General features: G+C 45.2%; 1 protein-coding gene across 1 annotated transcript in view; it reads right to left on the bottom strand.

The window, feature by feature from the left end:
• Positions 1-15,211, bottom strand: part of DHRS7C (dehydrogenase/reductase 7C) — a 396,376-nt gene that overhangs the window by 280,982 nt on the left and 100,183 nt on the right. The window contains exon 4 of the mRNA XM_078654773.1: positions 10,979-11,189. Within this exon, the coding sequence (XP_078510899.1) occupies positions 10,979-11,189 (211 nt within the window). The remainder of the gene's footprint in view (positions 1-10,978; positions 11,190-15,211) is intronic.

Consider the following 15,211-nt stretch of genomic DNA (forward strand, 5'->3'; position numbering starts at 1 on the left):
AGAATTATTTGGAAATCATTCCTATGGGCCTCCTGGCCCATAGGAATGCATTGGAAATTATTCCTAAATTGCGAATTCGCAAAATGCGAATTCGCAATTAAGGAAGATTAAGGAATCGCTAATTAAAAGCGAATTCATACCATTTTGCGATTCCTAAATAGCGATTCCTTAAAAATCGCTATTTAGGAATCGCAAAACGGAACTATGATACATATGCCCTTAGTCGTGTTCTATATGATGTTTGCTCTATCTCTTATCTCTTTTGATGGCTCGCCTTCTAGCATTGTGGCGGGCGGTGCTGAGAGCACCACCCGCCACAATGCTAGAAATGCAGGATGTGCCCGCCACAGTGGCGGGCACATCCTAATGCCACCCCCGGGACCCCCGCCCTTATGGCGGGCAGTCCCAATTACCACGAGGATGGCGGGCGGGCAAAGTCCGCCCGCCATCCTAATGACCCCCTAAATGTAGATACTCTTGCTTTACCCGGGACAATTTGTGATCTGTTACACGGAGGACTTTGCAAATAGTGAATGACCCCCCTGTTTTCACAGGAACTGGATATTTGTGTTTTTACGGATCCTAGCTCAGATCTGATCTTAATCTGTGAATCACTCAAACCTCCAAGGGGTCCGGAAAAGCTTTGTGAATCACCTTCGAAAACCCCACACTCCGGTTATCTTCTGGAAAATGGACGTAGCATACTCTGAATCTGATTATCGAGCCATGAAATGGAATCTTTTCCACCCACAATCCAATAACAGAGCCCTTATCTTGCATGCTCAGTTTAACAACATATGACTTTACTGTGACAATTAACCAATGTACTTTAACTAGACCACCCCAAGCAACAAATGTCATGTTTTAGAATTATGCTGTCCACTTCGAAGCTCTGATCACCCCTCTATAATTAGTTCCCAACAGTGTATGTGTTCACACAGGTATGCCTCGCCGGCCCAGCTGAGGCTCTCATGCATTCCTAAGACTTTATTCCAGGCCGCTGCTTCACTTTCCTCCAATTTAGTGACAGACAGTTCTTAGCCGTGAGGTGTGCTCTGGGTGGCCTTCTTCCGGATTTGCTATGACAACCGAGCTGTCACTCACATCTCCAGATGAGCAAAGGGTCTATTTGTTCTTGGTACATTCCTTGGATAATATACTTCGAAGTTGTCTGTACAGTTGTGTCAATTGATTGATGTGCATCTAGTGACATTCATTTTCAATTATTCAGAACAAAACAGTACCACCATCAGTACAGTGCTTTCACAAAATGTGCAAGTTTGATCTGTTCACACAAGACAATAACTAAATAACTTCAGAAGTGCTTCTTTAAATTCCAAGTTGGTTTTGTGCTAACAATTATCATTGCTCACTCATCATTCTCATGATTTTTCACATTAATTAATAGATCTGTATCTATTAATTTTTATTAATTAACGTATGTACGTTTTTACTCTGGAAAAAGTCACAAAATCAAGGCATCAGAAGAGGATGTATGGGGTATGAAAGGCTGATAGGGGAAGATGGAGTTAAAAATTAAATGAGCATTTTAGTTACAGATATTCTACTTATTTTTTACATTTATAAGGTGCATCATATGGTGTCAATCTGAATGTGCTCACTATAAGTGGTTAAGCTGTGGCCAAATTACCAAAATTAAAAGGTTTCATGTAGAGCTGGCTGGCAATGCAAAACAAGCATTTGTAATGCAATCAGTCTCGAAGTTGCGAGAGTTAGAGCTATGATTTCGTAAATGACAATGGGCCTAATTATGACTTTGGCGGTGCTGCGATGGTTTTACACTAAAACAGCACCGTCATAACCGTGTTTGGTCCCCCCACCAGATTACGAGTTCGATTTTTGTCTGGCGGGCTTTTCTTTTGCCATTCCCATAGCAGTCCCCTGAAAACGGGGCACTGCCTTCGGAACGCAAAAGCAGTTCCCGTACAGCAGAGACTGTGAAGTCCATGCCATGCTGGAATTTGGGGTGCATGCAAACAGGGGAGCACATGAAGTGCTCCCCTGAATTCATCCCCATGGCGGCAGGGCCATGGGGGTCTTTTTTTCCCCACTGCCAGCCTTTTCGTGGTGGGCTCACAGTCATGAAAAGGCAGCGGTGGGAAAACTCATAATCTGCTTGATGGACCGTGGTGGTCCCACCTTGCATATTGTGTACGGTATACCGATGTCCACTGAGCCATCGTCAGGGAACGGCGGTTCCCTGGCGCAGCCGGCACAGAGGTGGTTCAATTGGTCACCTTGTAATACAGCAGTTGCAGGACTTCCATCGCTGTGCCACCGTGAGTCTGGTGGTCTAAGACCGCCACACTTGTAGTTTGGCCCAATGTCTTTTACCCATGTGTTTTGGTTTGGAGTGGAATTATGTGGGTTACTTGGAAATGTTGACTGTGTGGGTTAGAATTGTGTGGGGTGTAGTGAATTTGTGTAGTGGAATTATGTGGCATGGTGAATAGATAGGGGTGAGAGCTGCACAGAATAGATAGAAAGGAAGCTAGAGAGGGATAGGTAGTTTTTGCACGAAGTGGTGAATGAACTCCAGACAGAGAAGAATGAGTGTGTGAGAAAGAGAGTCAGAAGAGGGAGCAGGCCACAGACACCCAAAAAGAGGAGGAGAGCGTGGTTTTTAGGGATGGAAATCTTGAAAAGGCAAAGGAAAGAAATTGAGCTGGAAGACCTGACATGAATCAATATGGGAGATGCAGGAAGAGTGTGAAAGAGAGCAAGAGAAAGGTGTGTAAGAGAGTATGAGAGAGAGACAGAGAGAGAAAAAGGCTGAGTGGGAGGACCCATCACGGGGGAGGTGAGAGGTGGACAAGGCCACAGCACCAGAAGGTACAGGAAGGTAGCATGTGTTAACAGGCAGTTTAGAGAAGAGATAGGGTGTCTGATAGAGAGATGAGAGAGGACAGTGGAATTAAAAGTTGAACCAGTTTAGAGCTTGGAAAAATAAACCAGTCAGAATGCAGGCTTGGTGTAAGAAGCGAATTCTGCCTGCAAACTAACTTGGGCAGAGCGCTGAATTATTTCTCACTGAACAGCATGTGAACCCTCTGCAGATGAGCGCCGCTGCCATTAGGGGCTCCTCAGTGTACTCGATCAACCGGTGGGAACAATAGTCTGCTGCAGATCGGGCTGGATGGATTGATAAAACAGTATAAAGAAGCTATTGCTTTGCTGCAGAGAAATGGGTATGTACTGCAGCAACACGAATCTAAGCAGATAATAATTTACACATGCTAGCTAAAATGAGAGGAGGATTTTGTGTATTCCTAGACCCTGGGTAAACAATATAAAAACAAGCATTGGCATAGTAAATAGGTCTCGCCTTTGGGATCTTATAAGTGTTTAGCCATGCAACAGTTGATGCTGCTGTACCAATGATATTGTGTTTCATAACTAAATACATATAGTTACTACATATAGGCTACTGTAAGCTCCTACTCCTAGCGCTAGTGCCTTGTGTTATTTTAAATCTGTCCTTCGTGTTTTTTTCGTTTTCTGTGTGCTTGAGGGAATTTGGGGGGGAGCGCTTGGAAGGGAATTTGTGGGGGAGTGTCTGAATTTTGTGTTACTTTTTCGGCGGCTCTGTGAGGGTTATTGCTAATATTTTAAGACTACATTTACCTTGCGCTGAGTGTTCCTGCCTGGGGCTCGTCTCCCTCGCTCCACTCCGGACACCAATTTCGGCTGGGTAGCGGCCATCTTGGACCTGACTCGCGCTATTCGCGGTCAGCAGTCCAGTTGTTGTTGGATGCTACCGGCTCTGGGCAAACCTATGTAGAGGGGCTCATTTCGATCGAACGCTGCTACTGTAAGCTCCTACTCCTAGCGCTAGTGCCTTGTGTTATTTTAAATCTGCCCTTTGTGTTTTTTTTCGTTTTCTGTGTGCTTGAGGGAATTTGGGGGGGAGCGCTTGGAAGGGAATTTGGGGGGGAATGTCTGAATTTTGTGTTACTTTTTCGACGGCTCTGTGAGGGTTATTGCTAATATTTTAAGACTACATTTACCTTGCACTGAGTGTTCCTGCCTGGGGCTCGTCTCCCTTGTGTCTCCCTCGCTCCACTCCGGACACCAATTTCGGCCGGGTAGCGGCCATCTTGGACCTGACTCGCGCTATTCGCGGTCAGCGGTCCAGTTGTTGTTGGATTCTACCGGCTCTGGGCAAACCTATGTAGAGGGGCTCATTTCGATCGAACGCTGCTACTGTAAGCTCCTACTCTTAGCGCTAGTGCCTTGTGTTATTTTAAATCTGCCCTTCGTGTTCGTTTCATTTTCTGTGTGCTTGAGGGAATTTGGGGGGAGTGCTTGGAAGGGAATTTGGGGGGGAGTGTCTGAATTTTGTGTTACTTTTTCGGCGGCTCTGTGAGGGTTATTGCTAATATTTTATGACTACATTTACCTTGCGCTGAGTGTTCCTGCCTGGGGCTCGTCTCCCTTGTGTCTCCCTCGCTCCACTCCGGACACCAATTTCGGCCGGGTAGCAGCCATCTTGGACCTGACTCGCGCTATTCGCGGTCAGCAGTCCAGTTGTTGTTGGATTCTACCAGCTCTGGCCACTCCCTACTTCAATGTGCTTAGGCCATACGCGCAGCGGGCGCGCCTACGTCTGCGCCCGTCTGCGCCCGTCAGCGCTGAGGCAGGGCTCAGGGCGAGCCATGCTGCCGGTTTGAACTCCATTCGTTACACTGATCCGCGTATTCAGTACTCCAGCGCGGCACTTAGGTCCCTGCAAAGCCCACGCTGTGTTAGCGATCTTACGGCTTCCGCTGACCCAGTGAGTACTCTGGCTTGTCCAGATTGCGGCTTTCTGCCTACCATTCAGCTTCGGTCGGAGGTTCGGTGCTTAAATTCTCGTCCTCCGGCCAGCTTTAAAGCTTGCCTCATTAACTCCAGATCTCTCAAACGGCACCACACTGACATCTTTGATCTGATTTCGGACTCGGATCTTGATCTTCTTTTTGTTACAGAGACTTGGTTGGACGCTTTTTCCAACCCTATAGTCACTCTGGCCACCCCCCCTGGGTATAAAATACATCGGGTTGACCGCCCACAGGGGAGGGGGTGGTGTTGCTATATTATATAGAGATTGCTGGGTATTTCAGGGGGAAGCTCTCACTAATTGGGTGGGTTGTGAGGCTTTGGATTTCAGCCTGCAATTGTCACCCCACTTCACCATGGGCGGCTCCCTACTCTACCGCCCACCAGGTGCGGGGGGCGCCTTTCTGGACTCCTGTGGTGACATCATAGCAGAGAGAGTCCTAAGGTTTTCTAACTTCCTTTTGCTGGGTGACCTTAATTTACATCTTGACTCGGTAGAGTCGTCGGATGCCGCTGACTTCCGGGATATTCTCCAGTCAGTTATGCTCTCCCAGTGGGTGAGTGTTCCAACCCATAAGGGGGGCCATATGCTGGACCTTATTTGTTCCAACTTTCCGGTTTTGGTCCAAAATCCCCTCCCGGTTACATGGTCAGACCACTTTCCAGTATTTTTTTCGTTGACGGTCTTAAAAGGTCGCCATGTACCATCCAGCCACCACGCCCCGAAGGTCAGTAAGATTGATACGGTGCTGCAGAGTGCCAAGTTGGTGGCTTCACGCCTGACACTTGGTAGCACCCTTCCGGAGAACGTTACTAGGTTCTCGAATTGGATTAGTGACGCTGTCACTGGCCTCTCGGCTTCTGGCCCCCGTAAGCAGGGGAGAGAAACCCCTTCCAAACCTTGGTTCAACACAGAGTTGAGGGATCTCAAACACTCTTGTAAGGTTTTGGAGAGAATTTGGAGGGCCCGTGGCTATTGTCCTGTGGCCAAACAGGCTCTTAGGGACAAACAGAAACTGTATTATTCAGCCATCTCTGTGGCAAAAAGCACCTTTTTTGCCGTGCGCATTGACAGGGCTAACAATATTGAGAAGGAAATCTTTGCTATTGTGCAGAGCTTTGTGGCGCCGCATGCACAGGAGGTAGTGGTCATGCCCTCAGTCATCTGGGCAAATACTCTGTCCAATTATTTCAGGGAGAAAATCAGGGATATCCAAGCGTCTTTTCCAAAAAACCTGATGCCTCCCTGGCCCCAGCGGCGGCTTAGTGTGGCGAAGGACCCAGATCATTCCTTCTCGACTTTTTGCCCCATTGACCTTTCGGCCTCTCGTAAAATTCTCGGGGCATTGAAAACTGGTTCCCCCAACGATCCTTGCGCGGCTCGGCTGTTGACGGACCTAGCCGATAGGTTAATCTGGAAGTTAACATTCTGATTAACCAGTCGCTTCGCGAGGCACACGTCCCACTTGCTTGGAAGCAGGCCCTCTTGGTTCCATTACTTAAGAAGCCCACCCTCGACCCCTCGCTTCCCGGTAATTACAGACCCATTTCGCTTTTGCCTAGTTTGGCCAAGGTCTGTGAAAAGGCGGTCACCTTGCAGCTTACCAAGTATGTTACGATGTCGGGCGCGCTACATCCTGCGCAATCGGGGTTTCGGGCCGCCCATAGTACTGAATCGGCACTGTTGGAGGTGGTTGAGTCTATCAGGGACTGTTTAGATGCCGGCGGGAGAGCAGCTCTGGTGATGCTGGATCTCTCGGCGTCATTCGGTCCCCCACTCCCTCCTCCTGGATCGACTCTCTGACATTGGCATTGCGGGTTCGGCGTGGAGCTGGCTGCAAACCTTTTTAGAGGATAGGTCACAGCAAGTCTGGCTCCCTCCGTTTGCCTCGTCCCCCTCCCCTCTTTCCACTGGTGTCCCTCATGGCTCTTCCCTTAGCCCCCTTTTGTTTAACATCTTTGTGACTCCCCTGGTTTATCTGGCGGAGTCACTGGGGGCTAGGGTGATGGCCTTTGCGGATGACCCGCAGTTATTGTTTACCTGGAGAAGGGGCGATGACTCGGTCAACACGGCTCAGCGCTGTCTTTCCGCGGTGTTTCGCTGGTTGGCCAATGCACAACTTAAGTGCAATGAGGAAACGTCTGAGGTGCTCCTGTTTGGAGCCTTTCCTGCGGATTTCCGATCCAGACTGTGGCCAACTGACTTTCCACCCCCTCAATCTGACAAGGGCCTTGCTAAAAACTTGGGTGTCTGGTTCGAGGAAAATTTGAATTTTGCGACACATGTCAAAAAACTCACAGGGATCTGTTTTGGCATACTTAAAACTCTGCGCAAATTCCTCCCTCTTTTGCCGGATCAGGCGAAAGAAACTGTAGTTAGGGCATTGATTCTCTCCCGGTTGGATTATTCCAACGCACTTTTAATGAGATGCCCAGGCTACCTGATAAAAAAACTACAGGTAGTTCAAAATGTGGCTGCGCGTCTTCTGCGGGGTCTTTCTTCCAGGCAGAGCGTGCGGGTCCTTCTTCGCCACCTTCATTGGCTCCCTGTTGAGGCCCGCTTGAAATTTAAAATGCTAGTGATTGTCCATCGGGCCTTGTATGGATTGGGCCCACTATATCTACAGAAGCGCTTTTTGTTCTATATTCCTTCTAGGACTCTGAGGTCTTCGGACCAACTTCTTATTCAGAACCCGCGCTTTTTACGCCAGAGGCTGGGGGGCTGCTCTTTCACTCGTAAGGCTGGTTTAGCTTGGAATGAGCTTCCTCTTGCTCTTAGGAGGATTGCCGATCCGGCTGTCTTTAAAAAGAACCTAAAAACATTATTATTTTAAGTCCATTTTCCTGTTTAGCTGGTAGGGGGTTTAGGGTAGCAGCGCCGGGATACTCTTAGTAGCGTAGCGCTTTAGAAATGTAGTATAACATAACATAACATAACATATAATCTCCCAAAGGCAAGACCTATTGGCTATGCCAATGCTTGTTTATAAATGCAATGGGTTAAAAAGCTAGCACCAACTATAAGTATGTCACGGAAAAAGGATGTCAGATCACTTACAGTGTTATTAATCAAGTGCAGCAGACCAATTTAACACAACTCCATCCAGTAAGTCATGACTTGTTAAATGACAGTCAGGAAAATTGAAACATTGCGCCTCGGGCGATTAAACATACTATAAAGACCATAGAGCACTAGCTGCCAACTGACAATATGATAACATGCCTGACAACGTTGGCCAGTCCAGGCTTTTTTAGCCACATGCATTATGGTCCACGCGTGTCATGCAGAAAGCGAAACTACAATTCTCAGAATGTAACAAGTTCTTGGTCACTAAAGTACTGAGCGACTGAATTTGCAACAAGAAGTATTAAACGATAAAATGTCTTTCTAACTCACTGCGTGTTCTATTACTTCAGTGACATTTGTTCCTTAAGCATGTACTGGGAAGCAGTGCACGTGTACCGATGGACAGTAACACACCCAGGAGTCCTTGCTCTTCTGGCCTCGGTTCGTCAAGTTCCTTTCTTTAATGATGGCTCGACCAAGCCCGCTCGCGGCTGCCTTTTTCTTCCCCATTTTCAGCCCGCAACGACTTAAATCCCGGCCAGTAAAGGTTCAGAGGGAGGTTAGCCTAGGAGGACCGGAAGTAGTTCTAAACATGCCTTCTGTGAGAAAAGTCACCCAGCATGCATCGCGAGGCTTCATTAGATGCGCTCGAGCAAAAGCCAATCTTGAAATGATTTACAGTCCGGAAAACAAACCTGTCAAGTGGGAAGAGCGAGCTATATATAGTATTTGTACTATTAAAAAGAAAGCTCAGATAAATGTTTTCAATAGCTACAGGTAGACAACGAAAGCAGGCATACGTCTGTAAAAACGTCAATACATTTATTAAATGATTATAAATTGCCTCATTAATCTTTAGTTCTTCAAAATGTGTGTACGGCAATCTAAAAAAACATAGCGACCAAAGACAAAAAAAATTTGGGGTTAGAAAAACATCAAAAACAAGCATTGGCCTTGCGGCCGTGAAAGTGAAGTGGCCAGGAAAGTGAAAGTGATCGCGATCGCCCGCTGTAAGGGTGCCGCGAGCGATGCGCTTAATGAGCCATGATGAAAAGCCAGATGGCGCCTGTGCGCGTAACCGCAAGCTTTAGGCTACAAGCAAAAGCGTGTGGTCGGATTTTTAAAGCCCACTTACTAAATGTCTCGCCAGACTAGCGCATGCGCTCGCTCAGGTGAGACCTAAAAGGGTGGGCTAACATGGTTTACTTACTACTATCAACGCAGATTTCTTCAAAAACATACATAGTTTTATTTTTTCAGCTTCCCATCTCTGAGGCTTGCCGATTATGGTGTATTCTGCAATGCCACCATGACAAAGTATTATTAGAATATCATGACTTTTGCTTGAGGTGCAAAAATGAAACATTATGGCTGCAAAAGTATACAGTGGCTAATTTAATACATTTGCAGACTCTTAGTTTTCAGTGTGTACAGATACCATATTGGTGTCATTGAAGCTACTCATATGACTTTGGCTGCAACAGCAATTTTGTAAACATGCAGAGTGCCTCTGGTTTCTTGCTTTACCTGGGGGAGTACTGAACAACCGTAGGGAGATCAGTACATGATGCACACTTGACAAAGGTACAGCCTGGGTGGTGCAGCAGAGGATCTAACGAGGTTGAGTTCAACCAAGACAAAACCTGCAAACATTACCTTACTCACTAGTATGATTCCCATTCGTAGAAATGACAACTGTCTTCGGCCCTTGTCTCCAAATCCCTCGTACAGACTCACTGTGCCCGAAGTTTGTGCAACTCAGAGTTGCTCAGTGAACAAGAGGATGGGTGGTGGGAAACAAAGGATGCTGGCAAGAGGATCAAAACAAATGCCAGAGAGCAGGCGGATTAAAGATAATGGAAAGTTGGAGTAAGTTTTAAACAATATAATAGAGAGTGGTAGACCATGTGGGGTGGCTTTTAAAAGAACATGGTCAAGCAGGGAGATGTAAAAATAATGGAGCTGGGATAGCCGTTAAAGCTGGGGAATATAGGAATAAGTCTGATGGGAGCTCAACATCCTGTGATTGGTGCAGGGGAGGAGGGAACGAGGAAACTGGCAGAACGGGCAATAAAGAGGATACGGTGTAGCGGCTAGAGCGACCAACTTTGAAGCTGGGGAACCGGGTTCGAGCCAGCACTTTGATACCTTTGGAGTGGGTGGACATAAGTTAAAACAAGTAATGGAGGGTGCAGAAAAGAATAAAGGAATGTCTTGAAGACAGCACATGTGCACTGCCTTGGCATGACCTAAAAAGACGCTTGATTTCACAAAGAAAGCTAGTCATCGGTGGTCACTGCAGTGCGACTACAAACACAAAAAAGTCCCACAAACACAGAATAAAGAGCAGCAGTGGAAGAAGACTGTACTTGGTTGCTGCGCTTGAGGAGGGATAAAAACTGAAGGAGGCATGACCAATACATGCCACAAACAAATAGAAACAAAGATTACAAGAGAGACAAAGGAACTTGCTTATCACAAACCTACGGGAGGGTATAAAGCCAACAGACTAATTACAGCATGTTGCGAGACAGTGCATGTTCAAGCTAAACATCTAATTTGTGGAAGAAAGGTCAAATCTTGAGTTCTCTCATTTGCAGTCATTTCGTACAAAGTAATTTCGCACAAAGTGGTTCATTCTGAGTCCTGTGAGACAACAAACCCAAGGTAAGTACCTGGTTAGTTTACTTCCCCATTCTGAATTTCCTCCCGTCAAAATGGGGAATAATACACATTTTCTGTTTCACAGAATGGTAAACCCACTTTTGATACCCCTTTCCAATCCATCCATATCCCATCCATCACTCACAAATCCCTCTAGAAAATACCAATAGGGATTTCCAAAGTAAATAGTCTGAATCGCGGTTGGCATTGAATCGGGCACAAAATATATTTGTGGCCCGTTTGTCATCAACTGCCAGGAAAAAGAACTATAGTATGACAGAGAATATTCCTCGACTTGATTCTCATCTAGAATTAAGATTTTATACAGTAACTAAAGTAAATTCCATTACCACAGATCTCAAAATTAAGCTCTAAGAACAAAGAACTAATAATTCAAAAAGAAATTACCTTTAGTTACTGTTATAGGCCCAAAGTAGTTGGCATCCATGATCTTTTTATCCAGATCCAGAGTCACACTTTGGACGGGTCCTTTTACTTTCATGCTGGCATTGTTAATCAGAACATCCACACATCCGTAGCTATCCAGGATTTCTTTGGCAACATCTTGGACACATGTTATATCGCTGATATCGAGAAGAACCAGCTTTGGTGTAAATGTCTGGTAGATAAAAACATCAAATACAATCTATTAACATGACATACAATGTTGATCTCACAATATTAAAATATACAATTTTTGAGTTTGGGAGCTGGATCGCAAAACATTTTGACAGCCGCTATTTCATACACTTGGAGGGTAAACATCACTTACAACGAAACTTTTACAACGCACTACCATTACAACGCGGTCATTACAAAGTAAACTATTACAACGCATTGCTCTGGGGGGCGCTCTAGGATAGGGAATAGGTCAATTTACTATCCAATAACCTTCCCTAGTGTCCACGGGGACTTTAGTTGGAATAGTAAATTAAACTATTCACTATCCACCACCCTAAAGCGCTGTGCGTTGTAATGGTATGCGATGTAAAAACCGCGTTGTAAAGGCAGGCGTTGTAATAGCCTGCGTTGTAACGTCATACATCCACTTGGAGGTAAGTTAAGGCAGTGTCCTGGTGCAAAACATCTTCTACCACCATAATTTGAAAGCAGATTCCTTGGGGTGCTACTGTGTGACAGGAATGCTTCTGGAATTTGAGGTAGGGCATTTGGGTGTGATGTGTTCTGTTGTTTTTTGGTGATGCTATGTTTCTGTGCAAAAACATGTGGCATGGAGAGCACGGGACTCACGTCTGAGCATACCCAACCCACTCGCGGTGACAAATGCAAAAACAACGGTTGATGAACAGACAAACTGGACTGGCATGGTGAGCAAACAAACGATGGATTTAGGCCCAGATCTCTGTACTGGGGTGAATGTATGACATCGTTCTGCATTCTGTCCAGTTTTGAAATGTGATTTTTTTGTTGTTGTACTGAGTAGGAAGAAGATGCAGAACCAGAACATGAACATCAGCACACAAGCCCTCCAGTCTGTGATAAAACTGAAGCAATTCCTAGACCGCAAATACATCTGTTCTGTTATCCTACCTAAAGTAACTTCACGATGGAACTATGGTAATGTAGTTCTCGAAGTGCTTTCAAAAATCTCCCGCTTATCCCTCAAGACTCAAAGACTACTTTAAGGGAAGAAAGGTTCAATCATATCATGTGTATGTTGAGGGATCTCCACTGGCTTCTGACTGAAGCCCACATTAAGTATAAATTGCCAGGGTACACATTTTAAACATATTTCACATCTCACTTTATTCATAAAAATCTGTGACTTGACATTTAAAAAATAATTTTCACTCAGCTCCACCACAGTCTTCATGCCCCAGACTTTGTGGAATTCTCTTCCTGGGGAACTAAGATGCCAATAAAATGTATGGCGAACAGGGAAACAGCGAGCATAAACAGCAGCCACACCTCTCTCGTAGTAACCCAAATAAAGTCCCAAAATTATATTTTTTAAAACCTTTTCATGTCCAGGGAGATGCCGACTGGCTCGGATGACCGACGCTCTAAAGGTGTCCGGTTTGTATTATGTGATACACTTTGCAATAGTGCTTTCAAGCAGCCCTAGATATATGAAGGATTAACAAGACATAGTGACGTACTACAAATCGTGAATTTCAAGACTTGAAACAACTTTTTGGGCAAATTACTTGACAAAACCAACACGATAACTGATCACGCCCTGATGAAGTCCACAGGCAGTGGACAAAATGCATTGGCTGTATCTATGCTACGCTGGTGAAAAATAAAGAATAATTGATACATAACATGGATGAAATGGGCTAACATACTTTGGGAGTCGGTGTTCGTGGTGCACTCCACATTTGTGAATGCCAATAAAATGTGTTTCGAGGGGATCGAAAGTATAGCCGCGAACTTCGGTTCAGTTGCTGGCTATAAACTGAACGCTTCCAAAACCCAGTTATTATGTGCCAATCTCCCAAAGTATACTGATCCCCGGGTTTGTAAAGAGGTTATTTATTTGGGGATTAAGCTAAGGGCTTCCGCATCGGCTCTCGTCAAGTCTAACTGGGAGGAACTAACATCAGGGGTGCGGAAACAGTTGGACCAGGCGGAATGTCTACATCTTTCGTTAGTTGGGCGCTGTAGTCTATTAAAAATGATGATATTGCCACAAATATTATATTTTTTCTGATGTGTCCCTTTAGAAATTCCTACAGTAAACTTAACACAGCTCCAGGCTCTCTATTTGGGTTTTATGTGGGCTGGGGGTAAGGCCCGCCGTGCTGGGCGCTACATGATCTTACCAATAAATCTAGGAGGTTGGTTGGTACCAGATTTTACTCTCTATTATTATGCTTGCATGCTTCAAGGCATGAATGTCCTGCTAACAGGGATAGGTCCTCCGAGCTTGGCAGAAAGCCCGTCAATCTATCAGATGCTACTGGGAGTGAAGGCTAAAAAGTGTTTGATGTTGCACCAGGAATGGAGTTATTATAAACGCACACGTTTTAAGGTTCTGCTGGCTGCTTATAAGACTTGGAAAATATTAAGGAGAATGCTTGGTATAGAGAAAATTTCTTGGTACACACCATTGACATCTCCTATATTGCTGCCAATTGATCTATGGGACAGGGTAGTGCACGTATGGTGGCAAAAAGGATTAAGACTGTTGGGTGAGTTTTATAGTGATGGCTGTTTAAAATCCTTTGAGCAACTCCGCGAGCAATACCAGCTTCCCAGGGAGAATTTTGAGAAGTACTTGCAAATCAGGAATTTTCTGTCTCAGAAAGCAATAAATCTGCAAGCTAACCCCTTGATAGAAGACAATATAAAAGCTGCAAAAATAGGAGTGTTATATGGTCATATGTTGGGCACTAAGGTGAATGACTTGGAGCAATAAAATTCTAAATGGGGGAACAAATTGGGGAGGCAGGATATTAAGATAGAAATTTCTTTGGAGATGGGCACGAATCTATTTCTTTCGGCAAAACTATCTGCACAGCATTATAAATCCATCTCCAATTTATATTACACACCCGATAGGATATCCAAATGGCAGGGAGATGCTATAGGGAAAGATACCCTTCGGCGGACGACCTCCATATTTTTTATGGGTGTCCGCGGTTAACATCTTTATTATCACAGATGGAGAATTATTTATCGGCTATTCTGGGTACTCCAACAGAATTAAGTGCTACGCAGATATTATTAGGAGTAGAAATGGGGCCGGCAGCCCTCGATCCATCAGAGCAACATGTAAAGTTAATATTTTTAGTTACAGCTGTATATCGGCTGGTAATTGCTTCTTGGTGGTTACAGCAGGAACCACCATCTTTTGAATTATGGAGGGCATGTTTCTTTGCAATACATAATATGGAGTTAGTCTATATGCCCTTAAGGGGCATAGAAAAAAGAAGCTGGGTCAACAAATTTAGGGCAATGTCACTAATCATATAGAATCTGTCATCTGATGGTTTATTCTTGTTATTTGTTCATCCATGCAGTTTATACTGACATTTGATAAATCTTGGACTATCTTATTGTACGGCTAATGGCTTCTCTATGTATGTATTGATACTGATCATTGCTGTGTTTTATTTATTTTGCTCCAGGATTATGTATTTTTTGATTCTTAATAAGTGTATATGTATCGTGTAAATTAAGACTCCTTAACGACCAATTCATGTATTTTGCAAAAAAATAATAATAAATAAAAAAAAAAATGTGTTTCAGTTTAGGGGGAAATTGGAAACCTTCCTCTTCAAACAATACCTTTCAAACTAAGGCCCCCATTAGGATGGCCATCCCATCGTGGAAAGGGACCGCCCGCCACAAGGGCAGGGGTCCCGTGGGGGAAAATAGGATGCGCCCGCCACAGTGGAGGTCGCATCCTGTATTTTTAACATTGTGGCGGGCAGTGCTGAAAGCACTGCCCGCCGCAATGGTAAAAATACCTGTTGTGCATTTCAAAGCACAACGTGACAGGCCTCGCACGGTGCCCGCCATGTTGTTCTTTGAAATGCTGGGGGGTACCATAGGTACCACCCATGTGCCCCCCCAAACCCCTGGAGTCCCTCGGGGCCCGCAACGGGCCCCCAAAGGAGAGTCCGCATGCCTTTCCGTGGCGGCAATGCTGCCACGCAAAGGCATTGGAAAATG

Source organism: Lissotriton helveticus, chromosome 7 (assembly GCF_964261635.1).
Source record: "Lissotriton helveticus chromosome 7, aLisHel1.1, whole genome shotgun sequence".
Lineage (NCBI taxonomy): Eukaryota > Metazoa > Chordata > Amphibia > Caudata > Salamandridae > Lissotriton > Lissotriton helveticus.